At 36.7% G+C, this 14,207-nt stretch overlaps 2 protein-coding genes across 51 annotated transcripts in view; one reads left to right on the top strand and one right to left on the bottom strand.

The window, feature by feature from the left end:
• Slo (calcium-activated potassium channel slo) overlaps positions 1 to 14,207 on the bottom strand; it is a 228,869-nt gene that overhangs the window by 53,654 nt on the left and 161,008 nt on the right. For 32 of the 50 annotated variants that reach the window (XR_013087040.1, XM_076826208.1, XM_076826207.1 and 29 more), the window contains 2 exons: positions 12,760 to 12,915; positions 7,176 to 7,288 (listed from right to left, as the gene is read on the bottom strand). Coding sequence is in view for 49 of the 50 variants with exons in the window: in XM_076826208.1 (XP_076682323.1) it covers positions 7,176 to 7,288; positions 12,760 to 12,915 (269 nt within the window). In the remaining variant the exon portion in view is untranslated. Of the gene's footprint in view, positions 1 to 7,175; positions 7,289 to 12,221; positions 12,335 to 12,759; positions 12,916 to 14,207 lie in introns of all 50 variants that reach the window. The other 18 variants (XM_076826209.1, XM_076826249.1, XM_076826246.1 and 15 more) reach the window with 2 other exon arrangements.
• The window catches only part of LOC143376209 (uncharacterized), a 1,054,554-nt gene that overhangs the window by 884,964 nt on the left and 155,383 nt on the right, over positions 1 to 14,207 (top strand). The window lies entirely within an intron of this gene.

Raw genomic sequence — 14,207 nt, 5'->3', positions numbered from 1 at the left:
AATAAACATACATGTATTTCTGCGTGTTTGTAGGATTCGCTAAATTTTTGAAATGAGGATTATTATAAATTACAAATGGCTAAAACTAGTAACAAAATGGGAGACCATTTACAAGTGAGACGTAGGGGAAACCGCGGTAATTCCGGCCACTTCTATTTCTTTAAATAAAAACCGCGAAACTTGACTCTGTATGGTACTGCCACCTGTTAATGATGCGGCGAGCTAATATTCATGGTTTCCATGATGATAGCAGTCTTTTGTTTCAAACTAATCTGGGAGTGTTCATTTCGCACCGTAATCTTATAACAGTGGTCGATTGTTAAGCAAGGTAAGTTAGTACATGGAATATATATGAATTATTAATACTAGTCTCATTAAATAGAGGAATGCTTCTACTTTCAAACTCACATTTGGTTTTTCGTGATATGTAAATTCAATTCAGTGTATTACTTCAAATATCTGAACACGAGGTGTGGGGTAATACTGGCCAAAAGTGAGGGGTAATTCCATGTAAAATAATTTCGAAGAAGGCAGAATGGAATCAGGAAAATTTATCAAAGGCCGTGGAGGTAATTAGTAAGAATAAAATGTCGCTTCTAAATCGAAATACCCAAAAAGGAGGTAAACAAAAACCTAAGAAAAAAGTAACTGAATTTTGAATCGGACAATTCAGATATTTGTGACGAAAAAGTAGAGCACGATATTTGCTCCTTTTGCAAAGAATTCGGAAAAGGTGATGAAATGTGGTTCCGGTGCACAGTTTGTGGTCAATGGTCCACATGAAGAATGTTCAGGATGGGATTCCCCTGAAGAATACACTTGTGATATATGTACTAATTGATTGTAAAATAAAAAATAACACAATTTTTTATTAATTTAACAGTTTTCCTATCTCTTTCATAAAGAAAAAACATCAAACTATTTTTATGTTAATGCTCCCAATTTTGTTACAACGTAAATTTATGCTTTCTCGGTCAGACTAATACAAACTAGACACTTCAAACTATCAATTAATATAAAAAAACTAACAAATGTGTAACTTGTTCAAATTTTACAGCATTTACTGCTTATGTGGCTGGAATTACCCCGCTTTCCCCTACTGTATCACCGGATTTAAGATACGATATGAAAATTAACTCATTAAAATATAATTTTTTTCTGACTTTATTTCAGCCTTTTCTTGCTCACTGTTAAAGAAAATTGCCTTTAGCAAATTACTTTCAGCAAATATATCACTTTCCCAATTTGGAGAAAAATTCTGTTTTTTAACAATGCAATTATTATCAAAAGTTTAAAAGCAAGCTTCCACTGCACACACCAATCAACTGAATTTTTCTCGTTATGCTTAGGTAAGAAAATTGCTATTACACATACACCAGCAAGAGGTATTTTTCAATATTGGAATAATTTATATATTTCAAATCTCACGAGAGAAGAGTTAAAATTTTCAAAATACAATACGTTCAAAAGACCTCATTTCAAATTTCGCGCGAATCACAGAGGATATTAGTTGTAGCGTGTGCAACACCCACAGCATTACAGAGCGTACGCAGTCCATCCAAATTCTTCCCTTTTGTTCATAAATAATTGATGATGAATCCCTTTCAGAAGCAAGTGTTTACTATTAGTTATTTTGCATCGTGTAACATTTGATTGTGCGAATGGAACTGCGACGCTCTATCAATTGGAATATCAAAGAGACATGCAAAAGCAGGCATTTCAACAGGCGGTTAAAGTGAGATGGTTCGCATAATAATACCTTTAATGTCTAGTTAATTCGAGTCATGCGATAATGGACGAATTCCAGTGCGCTCTAGGCTAACGCTCTAACGTCCTACGCTACTCCAAAGTTCGAGGAACAGACCAACAAGCTAATGTTCTCTGTTGCTTTCAAGCCCAACGCGATTGTATGACGTAATAAGTAATGGCAATAATAAAAGAGGACCAGAGGAGGTCTGGTGTCTACTACAGAACGGGGATCGCATTTTGATGGGTCGTGTACTTCCACACACGCAAACCAAATTGTGACTACAATTCAGACGTGTGTATGTACAAACGGATAGATAAAATGGGAGGAATCATAACCGTATATATATATACGCAAGTAGCAGTGCTTGGTAAAATAAGATTTCAAATTGTGTAAACGTGGCGCCACTGTACGGTTTAAGCCTCAAACTGCAAGGTAAGAAATTAGTTTGCACCAATCCAGTATGTTGTCAAAGCTCTCTGGACGTTGCTTTGGTAAGTATCAGAAGAAACAGCTTTATTTTGTGCTGACGCTACAAAGTGAAATAATCATCTGAAGTACTGCTGTACGAAATTATTAAATGGAATAATTGTTCTATACTTCAATTTAATTAATCTATTTATTTCACGTTTTATGGTTAATTGATTTCGGCTAGGTGTTACTAACAAGAGAATTTCTAATACGTAATTTGAAAGTCCAAATTTTTTGAAATTTTGCAAGTTTGCGGGGAAGCACAGCAGAAGTATCAGGCAATTTTTTTCCTGCCAAGTTTGGGTTTGCCAGAGTAAAAACACCCCTTGGTTAATGCGTGCTTTCATATTTTCCTGGAAAACTGTAGCAGATATCAAACATTTTTACAATGAAAATTTAATGTTTTTATGCTCTATAAAACTGTGTACTAAAATTGTTTGAAATTTGTAGTGGGTATTTTTTGTATTTATACTACACGTTTTAAACAATTTTATTACATAGCATCACAGAGCGCGAAAAACCATTAAATTTTCATTGAATCATTTTTTTATATCGGCTATAATTTTCAAAATATACAGGAAAATTGAAAAATACACATTAACATTTACGGTGTGTTTTTACTCTTTACTAAAAAAAAAAAACAAAACGTAGCAGAAAAAATGCGTGACTCTTTTATCAAGTTCCCTACAAACCTACAAGGTTTCCAAAAAATCGAAATTTTCGGGTTATCGAAGTTTCCTTATAAGAAGCATTTTTGAACAATATTTTCAGTGATTATTTCAGCTTACTGTACACGAAATTAATATTTAGGGCAGCAGCTTACTTCTGTATAATTTCATCTCATTCTGCATAAGTAATTGGAAAGGGCAGAAAGAGTTCAATAATGTCTAGTGTTAACTAATATGTAGTAGTAGATAGTGCATACAATAAACCAGTGCTAAAATTAAGTGAAATGTGGCTACTACTAATAAAACAGCAGAACAGACGTCTCTAAGGAGTTAAAAAAATCATGTGATTTTGGTCTGTGTATGAAATACACATAAATATTGATCTATGGAACATTGATTATTTAATACATATTTATATATCGTACAATTTAATTTTATTAAAAAGTTAGTAATGTCTAAATCAGAACCGATAAAAGTGGGTGGCATGTTTGTACCTATTACGCTGCCTATTGGGATATTAGGTTAAGTTTCGAAAACATTTCTATTATTGTACGCGAAACTGATTTGATTTAAGATGAGAAAGGGGCATTATATTATAATAACATATTAAATACTTTTATTTGTAATATTCTTACAGTAAATAATGCAAATCTAATATATTATAGAGATTATGACAAATTTTGTCAGGCATTAAATTATATTTTTAAGAAAAACGGATTTGAATAAGAATTCGATAAGTATATTGTAATCCAAGTTATTTTGATTGAATGATTGTTAGCTGCAATAAAATCGAAGAAAATTTTTTGCACCAAAATACAGTGGAATTATCTTTATTTCAATTTGTTATTTTGAAATTCGCAGAATGTTGCAAACTCGAACCTTGAGAGCAAGAATATATGCGTTAATAGTCTTATGATTCAATAAATAATACTTTTTATATGATAAGAGGATAACGTCCTTAATAACCATAATGGGACATTTTCAATTTTTATTAGTCTAAGATTTAATGTACCATGTAGAATATGATACATACTTGTTTTCTTTATTGTATTTTTAAACTTTCAATATGTTGTAGTCGATAATGTTCAATAATATGCTAAAAAATGCACAGCTATATTTTAAAAAAGTCAATGATTGTTTTTAATTATTTCACATGACATACCTACTTGAGCAATTTCAATTGGTAACAAAACTTTTTCATCTCAATTTCATATTATTAAGAAATGCACAGAAATATGGCATATTGTTAAGAAATACATAGATATAAATAACCAAATTATATTCTTTTATGTAAATACCTTGTAATTCCCTTGTCACTTCTTTTTCAATAAACTTTATTATACTCTTGGATAATTAATACACTAATTCGTTAATTATATAGACATTTTTTATTGATATAAGTTATATCACACAAAATAATGTGCTGAACAGTGCTAATTTTTTTTTAAAAGGATTTGTCGAGTGTACCATTATTTCAGTATTATCTTATTCACCAGGTGGGATTTTTTTCGGGCACTGACTAATAAATGTTATGTTGTTTAATTTAAACACGTACTGCTGTAAGTCTCAACATACCTGGATTAGATCATGCTAATAAAATAATTTTGGCCGTGCCAACATTTTCAATCTCAAATTCATTTGAATGAAATCACAATGGCTTGGAAAGTGTTCATCAAGAATGTCTTGTCCTATCAAGAATTATATTTAATAATTAAGAAACATTATTACTATTGAATATTTTTCGCGACTTAACCCAATAATTACAGTTGAACACTCGAATTTTCTAAGTATCATGTGAAACTGTATAAAGGTAGAAAATACAAATTTTAGTTCAGCATTACTAACAGTAAGATATTATTATTTAGTAGTTAATGGACACTTGTGGTTTACGATCACGAACTCACCCATGAATTTCCTCATAATTGGTGTAAATATGTGACAATTGAAATTCACTATATTTCATATTATAAAGAGCAGCAGGCATGCGTGTACAACGAACAATTTTTGTTAAGAGAAGATTAAAACGCTACACCTATGAACACTTATTATTATGACAAGGACAAAGCGGAAAGGAAATTCGTTCCCGACGCATCCTTCAAAAGTTTATCAAAAATATGAAATATGTATAATGACATTTACGCTTTATGCGCGTTGGTAAAATTTTTCTCAAAAATTTCTCGTTACTCCGTACCGTGAGATGCCGTAAAGACGTCAATATAAAAATACATGATACGTTCTGCTGGGACGTATGCAGATTTCATCGACCAGGTTAAATAGTTACTAAACACTGATCCACCTATTTAATTACGCGTTATATAAAAATGCGTTATTTGACGTAGATTTGTTCAAGGTTTTCCCATACTTGGAGCTTTATTAAAATATTTTAAATTGGAGAAATTGTGTATTAGGATAAAATTCATTAACAAACTTAGAATAAACGTCTGATAGTCAGTGCGGCATTTTGTTACAATGTCGTCAGCGTGGGGTCTGTAGTCTTAATTTTAGAATTGTACAAAGGAATCACTTTTACCTGAGCAATTTATTGTTCCACTTGTCCTTAAGATAACGAACGTTTTTAAACGCTACAGAAACAATTTATAAGATTCAATAACTAATTGTCTATTCTTGGTCACTTGTTTGCTACTTTACTGTTGTTTAAATAGTTGCGGAAATTTTTTTAATGGCACCGATAACAACAGTAGATAGTTGAAAGAAAAAAACTCTTCGTTTTTTAATTGATAAAAATGAACTATAATGTTTTTAAAAAATCCTACAACAAAAGCTAAGTAATCCTATCAAAAACCTCTGTTCCAAATTTCAACTGAATCGGTTCACTAGTTCTCGAGAAATATTGGTTACCGCTCCTTGGTAACTGCCGCTATTGGTTCTGCTTCTTTTTAAAAATACCATTTCGAGAAAAACGCTATTAGATATTCAGTCTTCTTAGTTTTCGAATTAAATCTACACAATTGTTACATGCAAGTATGTATTTTAAGATGCATATAACGAAATTTAAATTATAAAATATTTTCAATGAAAAAAAATGTCAAAGTTCACCCTAGTTTTTCTAGTCCTGAAGTAGTGACACGCATTTACACATCATTGTATTATTACTATTATTCCCATCATCATCAGCACTACATACTAAATTACTGACAAAATATATTTTCATTTAAAAAAATAGAGGGAATCATTAATCCCTAACATCTTAAAAGTAAAAAAAAAGCTTCACCTGATAACTCCAAACGAAATACACAAGTGAAAGATCTAGGTGGCCACGTTTACCACTTTCTTCCAAATAAAGTGAATATCCTGTACAATGCCATAGTAACTCGAAAACAAAAGCAACTAAAACATACATTTCCAGAAATTGTTTATTCTTTATTTCACTGTTCTAAATCCGCTTTTAAACTAGTGCTCATTGCATCCCTTAGCCCTTTAAGCGGCGCTTGCACATAAAAGTTTCCCCGATACTGTTCATCCCGGGCATATTTCGATCACTGTGAAATCTGCATCCGTCCCACTATGGCTATTTCTATGCAATACAAAAAGATTGGTGCAAAACCGAGCCAGTCGGATGTAAAAACCAAAGAGTTCATAAAAAGGAGTATAGATGGTTACTTATATAAAAACGTACGGTTGAATGTGTGTAAAATACGAAAATACACCCCAAAAGTACCGAGGCATCAAACAACAGGCTACTCTAGTCAAAAGTACTCTGGTGGAATAAAGGAGGTTGGAGCCAAAAAGAAAACCGAGGTGAAGGGTGACATTTTGTATCCACGTACAAGTGTATAAGTATGTATGTACACATTTTCACAGCGATGTCAGAGGTATACAAAAAGTGTGCGAGATCAAGGATTCAGACAGGCAAAGAAACAAAGTCTCGCACTCGTGTGTCTGCCAAGTGTTCTCGTGTAGTGTGTCCTGTTTAGGTCTATGTGTGATGATGTGTCGTTACTTGATCCTACGTGTCTGTGTGTGTGTTTGTTGTGGCTGGCATTTAACCCTCTATCAACTGATCTTAAACAGTTACCACGCGAGAGGCCGATGTGGGTCATTTTTTATCCATATCGGAGTTTCTATTGCACGTACTTTAGAGCTAGTTCTTAGATACCGAGTCTAAGGGACAATCGTACTGTATCGGTAAGAGTGGGCAGCACGGAGATATATAAGCTGCCTTCTTCCCGCTACACTTCACCGTGAACATGGGTCAAAAGTGACCCGCCATCGACTGGGCGAGGGTTAAAAGTTTGCATGTGTGGCAGCCAATAGCAGCGAGAACTTACTCGCTGGCTTGGGGAAATGTCATCCCTGTAAAGGACGGGGAGAGGGTTTCCGTGTACATCTCGCAGCCCGTGCCCTGCAGGTAATCATTCTGCCACGCCTGAGTATCCGGCGACTGAAACACCAACCAATCACACCCCACGTCATCAAACCTTTCAAGGCCCACAAGACACTGGGTGAACATGGCACGAAGAGGAACGCCGATTCCTGGTCTGCCTCTCCTCGCGCATGCAAAGAAGGCAGAGCGCGCTGCGCCGCGCGATCAATGGACAAAAATGAACAGTTTCGCGGGGCGAAACGCATTACCGAGAAGCATAGTCGCGGAATCGTAAAGATGTATCTTAGAGACGGTTTCTGTAAAAAAAACTCGTGTTAAAAGTGTCTACAGCGATGTTCTACGAGACTCAGCTCTACGCTCTATGGTGTCTACTGTCTACACTCGTTCAGCTAGATCCTACATCTCCTTCCCATTATGTCTTATTTCTCGAAGTCGAGTAAAGAAAGAGGAGGCCCTTTCTGTCGAAATATGACGTGGCTAAGCGTTTTCTCGCACAGCGATGTTCGCGCATCGCGTGGCAGGCGCGACCTAAAGATCGCGGTGGCCCAGAATCAAATTGACTGTGGCCAGAGAACGTCACGCTGGGTGACCCTTTCGCTAGTCTCCGCACAAACGGCCCCCCCGACGAGAATAGAATTCTGATGCACGTTTCAGTCCGTGTACACGATCTTCGGTAAACTGCTGTTGGCCAGCTTCCCATAGATGGTACCTAAATGCAATTGCTGGTAGATCGAAAGATCCTCTGTTGGCGCCAATCTATCGTGACCGCCCAAGACGCTCTCTTGGTCAAGATCTTACAGTTGCGTCAGCGCGTTTTCATGCACGACAGAGCCCTAAAGATCTAGAAGGATCGAGAAACGCAGCAGCCTCTGGTCCGTCTCCAATTCAGAGCGAGCTGCTGACGAGATCGAGATGATGCCTACTGAATACGATCCCTAACGCTTGCTTTCTGCCCGCTTGTTGTTAATGCTTGTTATAGCCGTGATTTTTCATTGCATACGAACAGTACCCGAGTTCATCGATACCGCGGAGTGTCTGATCGATGGGTAAGAATCGGAGAACAGATTGCTCGGTGATTGAAGAATCCGCGCAAGTTCAGCCGGCTCGAATTATACGAGATAATGTAGGAAGAAGAGCGCGGTTCTTCGAGGGATAATAAATAAGACGAGCTTATGGAGTAAAGTTTTTGAATACAGCACATGGTTTCCACGGTAATTAAATTAAAACATTTGTGTAGTATAGAAGCGGTTGGTAGAAGTATTCCATATGAAAACAATTTCCCACACTTTCGCGCGGCACGGGCAAAGTTTTTTCATTAATAAATTGTTCGGCGTAAAGTTCTGCTTGTACGTGAAACTAGACTCGATGTATTAGGTTTGAAAATGTAGGTTATAAATACTGACGCATTTAATTATATTTGCCGAGTTTACAATTAAGAAAGAGACATTAAAGGACTATGTTTGAATATGAAAGTCTTTGAGTTTCCAGAGATGAGTTTTTAAAAATAATTTTATGACATAAATCATTTTCCATGAAAAATCACTTCTTCCTTCTACTATGATTAGCGGATCTGTATTCGCAGGCAATAGCCTCGATGAAACGATTGATTAAAATAATTACACATCGAATCACGTGACTGCGCTTTTGTCTATCGAAATGAAACTAATTGGCAGATCTTGCTCATTGATTTTCTTCAACGCTTCAAAGCAATCGCTGATTACCCATGTTCGTGCAATCCGCGGTATCCTATCGAGTTTGAACCGTACATAGAAATTGCAGAAAAGGGGTGAAATTACTGAAACGTTACTAAAGCGATCAAGGGGTGGCTTACATCGATTAGGTGTAGAGCACAGATACGGTACTGTACAGTATAGTTGACACGTCAATGTAGTATATATATACAGGCCGTAAATTTAAGAGTGGCACAATCCAATATCTTTGAAACCATGGGCGATACGAAATTTTTGCTTTTTTCGGGATTAGTTGATCTCGAGGCAGGCATCACTGAGTAATCAATTTTCTGTTAATTTGAATTTTAACATATGGCTTAATTTTTCTAGATCATTACATGTAAATCGTATCAGGGTTTCCATTACATTTTTTAAATAGTGACATATGTTTTTAAATACCTGCGTTTGTAACTCATTAGGATAAGATTTTAAAACAGCATTTTGCTCAATTTCGCCCATTACACCACAAAAAAAAATAACAACGAACTATGTATTAATCTAACACAATCTGATGGTGTAATAAAGACGTATTAGTATTATTTCTTGGCGAGAAAAATAATTTTACAGGAGCAAGGCTATGGAAAGATTATTTATAGTCAGGCCAGTGGAAAGAAAGATGTCTTGTTAGACCCTCTTCGTTAATAACTTTAACAGACAAACCGTGCAAGTAGAAACGTCCAGTGTTGAATCAAACACATACTAGTAGAATTGGGGCACAAATACAAGTTACCACTAGTCAATAATTTATTTTAATATTCAATATAGTGGGTATTTAAAATTTATTACTCAGAAAATTCTTTGCTCCCGTTTCGGAACAAGAATTGAAGACTCGTTGTAGAAAACACTGTAAGTGCCAAAATGAAAAAGGAAAAGATTTTTTATCGAAAATGTTCTACGTGCCAATGGTAATGCTATAGTATAGAATTTGAATTTGGGCACTTACAGTGTTTTCCACAAGGACTTTTCAATTAAGAAACCCTGGCAGTGTGCGATTATCTAATTCGTCAAGAAATGGATTATAACGCAAATACTTAAAAACATTTATGGTGTGACCTACACACATCCAACGAGAAAAAGAATTAACCCTCATAACGACACCATTGAAAGCTGCCTGTAAAACTATTAAAGGCTCTGTTTCGACGCGACGTTGTTGTCACTCACATGAAACAGTGTGAAGTTGACAGTATCTCCGTTAAAAGCATGATTGCGTGCGAAGGATTAATTTAATTACATTATATCTACCTCGAAACCGAACAGTCTCTAAAAAAGCAAAATTTCATCTCTCCCATGGTGTCAGATACTTTGCGACGCTCTTAATGTTATACTCTGTATATGTATACTTTATATAAATATATATCCATATAATGTATATAGCAGAGTGGAGCGTAGTGAAAGACATAGGCGAGGCAAAGCTTCATCCTTTTTTTTTCTTTTCGATTCAAGAGACTACGGACCCTTATCAAGTGATTCCGCCGTCGTTAACGCGGGAAGGGGAGAGAGTGTAAAATGGTCGACCGAGTACACGTATTTCTGAGACAGAAATTTTCGCGGGAATGAATTCCCCAACGAAATATACCTGCTTTTTAACGACCGACTTTTTCATCGTGGCACCCGAAATTGTACTATCATTATCGTAGATATTCCACGGGTGAGCAAGCACCCGTTGGACAAAGGGACTCTTTCGAAATCGTCGTTTTCTTGAACCACCAAAATAACATAGCGCTTTCATTAAACGTTCTGCGGATAAATCTATTTTCCTTGCTCTACTTCGAAATGCAAAGGTATGACCAGCTACCAGAGAAATTGAGGTACGATCGATTTAAGATTATGATCATTCAGAGTTTATTAGTTTGTTAATTATTTTATTGAAACTGTAACAAAACAGAAATCCCTTATTTGTGTTAATCAAATGCTCAAGTAAATCATAGAACACTGTTATGATATGAAAACTTTGTGTACGAGAGATTCGTAGCTTGGAAATTCTAAAAATTGCGAAACGGTGGAAGTACAAAGTAGGAAATGTTTTAACGAGTGCTACACTATGTTTTTGGTCGCTTATATTTCTTGTGAGGTAAATAAAAATCAAACCTTTCAACACTATTTCTGTCTTTACTGTTCACAAGCAAGGGAAAGCATACTTACAATATAAAAAGAACTATTGCTTCCTTTATTTTGTCGTTTTGTAATTAAAAACAAAAAATTGTAAATTTATGTAGACTTACAAGGAAACGTTTCCAACCCAAAAATTCTGATTTTAATGAAACTTCCTGTGACTGTAAATTAGTGTAGATGAATAAATTGATGCATGCAAGGAGCATTTTTCTGATGGGGTGGAATCAGCCCTTAAATTTATCGCGATTTTCGTTTTTTTTTTTAATATAACTTTATTTTTCTTTTAGTAGTCTGACAGATCATAAAAAACTGGACACTCCTTATATTTAAAGTTTTTTTGTTCTATCTAGCACTGGTACAAAATTATATTAAGAAAACGAAAGAAAGCAATAATTGTCACGTCTTCAGAATTAATTTCTGCAGAAAAAAATTGTTTTTTGCATACTCCAATATTTTCGCTACATCTTCGCCATTTCCTTATCTACATTCAGAAACTCAGTTTTGTAAAACTGGATGATTAATTTGTAATTGATACTGGTATTGTAATATCTGTTATTTTCTTTGGTATTTCTCATTTTAATTTTACCTTTTTTGTTCGTTCTCTATATTGTCTTTTATTAAATGTGCCAACGGTTGTTATCCCGTAATAAATAAATAAATATGCTTTACAATCACAAAAAGTTTCATTAAAATCAGATTTTTCCAGTCAGGAACGTTTTCTCGTTAATACTGTTGTCTAAACATATTAAAAACACATCAAATAAAGAATTCCTATCCTGACCAAAATTTATACCCGTATAATTCAACAATAAATAGTAGAACTTAAAACAAATACGTCCTATTAACTTTTCAAAATATTCCCCAGGTAGTCCCAGTACTCCGTAATTTTTTGAATTTCCAAGTCGAAGATATCTGCCTGTTAGTAACCAATCAACTATCGCAAAGCCAGAAGTGATTGAGTTCGAGTAACAGAACGATCGATCATCTACGAGCAAGTAAAGCAAACGCTAGTTTCGGTGGTATGTTAAGAATGCATGGGCGGGTACTTGTAACGGCACAAAAACAGACGAGCGGAATCACAGGTCTCGTCTCTTGAATCAGATATGCAGGTAACTGCTGGATGTTGGATTGCTCATGAACCGACTTACTCAGTGGCTTTGGCAAAAGGCATTCCAATGAAGGTAGGGCTCAGTGTTTCGGTGTACATCTCCATTCCGGTTCCACGAAGGTAGTCATTCTGCCAAGCCTGCATATCGGGCGACTGGTACCAATCAACCAACCATTTCTAAATCACACACGCTCCTATGCATGTACGGATTTCGCGCGTTTGTCCACAGTGAAACGGCCGTGTATCTGTCTCGCACATAGACCTTCACGTGCGCGCGATCGAACTGGCGCGCAGTTAAGGGGCAGTGAGTCTGACGGCCCCGAGCGCGGCCCACGGAGCTCACGAAGCGACGCGGACGCGTGTAACTCCAGAGGGGAGAAGGAAAAATGGACACGACGAGACCGGACGCCCGTTTGCCGGGTGTCCGCGAAAAATGCGACCGACGAGGAAAAAATGATTCGCACGCGATCACTGTGAACAGCTCGACTATGAAAAAAACCCTAACATTGTTCACACATGCATAGATGGGGAGGAATCGGCAGATCGTTTCGTCTACCGGAGGACGACATTCTACTGACCGTCTTGAAAGAACGCATAGCGAAGAGGTTAGCCATCATTGTGCTGAAACCCGGCGCCAGGCAAGACTGCGCGATGAAACCCAGCTTCAGTTCAGCCAGGCAGATTACGTCGTCGCCCTGCTTCCAGTCCCATGATGGAATGTTTAATAAGTAGGCCTGCAACAGAGTTCGGGTCTTGAAATGCATTTGGTGATTTGGTTTTGGAAGGACAGTTGCACGCAAATGCTCGAATTTTTATGTGAACTCTTAAAATTGAGGTTTAATGTGCATTCTATACATCAGTTACTAATATATTTTTCAAATGTATCATTGAGTTTGGGAAATGTGTGATAAATATAGGATGGCGGGTAATTCGTGGTATATTCGAAGAAGAAACAATTTTTTTTGTAAATAAACACTGAATATGCGAAATCAATTTTTTTGATGATTTTGTTTTCCAGGAAATTGATTCTTTATTGAGTAGGACTTAGCTGAAATGTCGATGGCTTACTGCACAAATATTTTATGTCCACTTTCTGTGAAATTGGGGAATTGTGTGTATTTTCTTGAATTACACTAGTTTACGAAATAAAAAAAAATTGTGCAGCAGATGCCACTATTTTCTTCTTATGTAAAATGGTCCGCTGATTCCGAAAATAAGGTCTAAAAAAATTCTACGAATACGTTTTCGAGATATTGACGGGTGAACTTTTTAAATTATGCCATTGCCAACGTTTACAAACACCATATATCTAAAATATCATTTACTAGCTATAAAAGTGTTTGATCTGATTTTGAGAAGACCCTAATGCAGCGCTGTCCAGCGTAGGGGCCCCTCATGCGCCTGTTTCCCCTTCCAATCTTTCTCTCGCACAGCGTGCCTTTCGTTGTCAAGGAGACCGCGCGACGCTACGAAGGCTCCCGTGACGGGCTAGCCTGGCTAGCGGCTGATCTATCATGGTCGCCTCTTTAGCGTCGCGCGGTATCCCTGGCAACGTGGACGAGAGTGGGAGAATCCCAAGCTCCCGCGGGAGCGACTGTGGACAGTACTGCCCTAATGACATGAAGTAGAAATAAGCGATAATAGACAGACATGCTAGCCATGACGAATTACAGTAAAGACTCGTATTAAACCCGACAAACGGGGCTGGCGGCGGGGGTACGACGCGTTGCAGAGACTATTCCGTGCGGCCGATGCCGCGAGTGAGAATACCTACGAGCGAGCGAGAGGGAACGCAACAGTTGACACGAAGTTGCCGTCCACTCTTTCATTCCCTCGCGCTCGTTCTCGGGTTCTCTCACTCTCGACTGAAGGATTCCAATAAATGGTGGGGATAGTTACTGGGTGTACTACGCATGGTAAAAACGGGACTACAGTATTTACTCGCTGAGGACTCGCTAGTCGGGATTGTTGATCATCCAAAAGTATAAAACAATCGTGTCATATTCTTACAAACCACTCTACTGTA

Source organism: Andrena cerasifolii, chromosome 14 (assembly GCF_050908995.1).
Source record: "Andrena cerasifolii isolate SP2316 chromosome 14, iyAndCera1_principal, whole genome shotgun sequence".
NCBI lineage: Eukaryota > Metazoa > Arthropoda > Insecta > Hymenoptera > Andrenidae > Andrena > Andrena cerasifolii.
The sequence above is the reverse complement of the archived record's forward strand: the minus strand, read 5'-3'. Positions and strand labels throughout refer to the sequence as shown.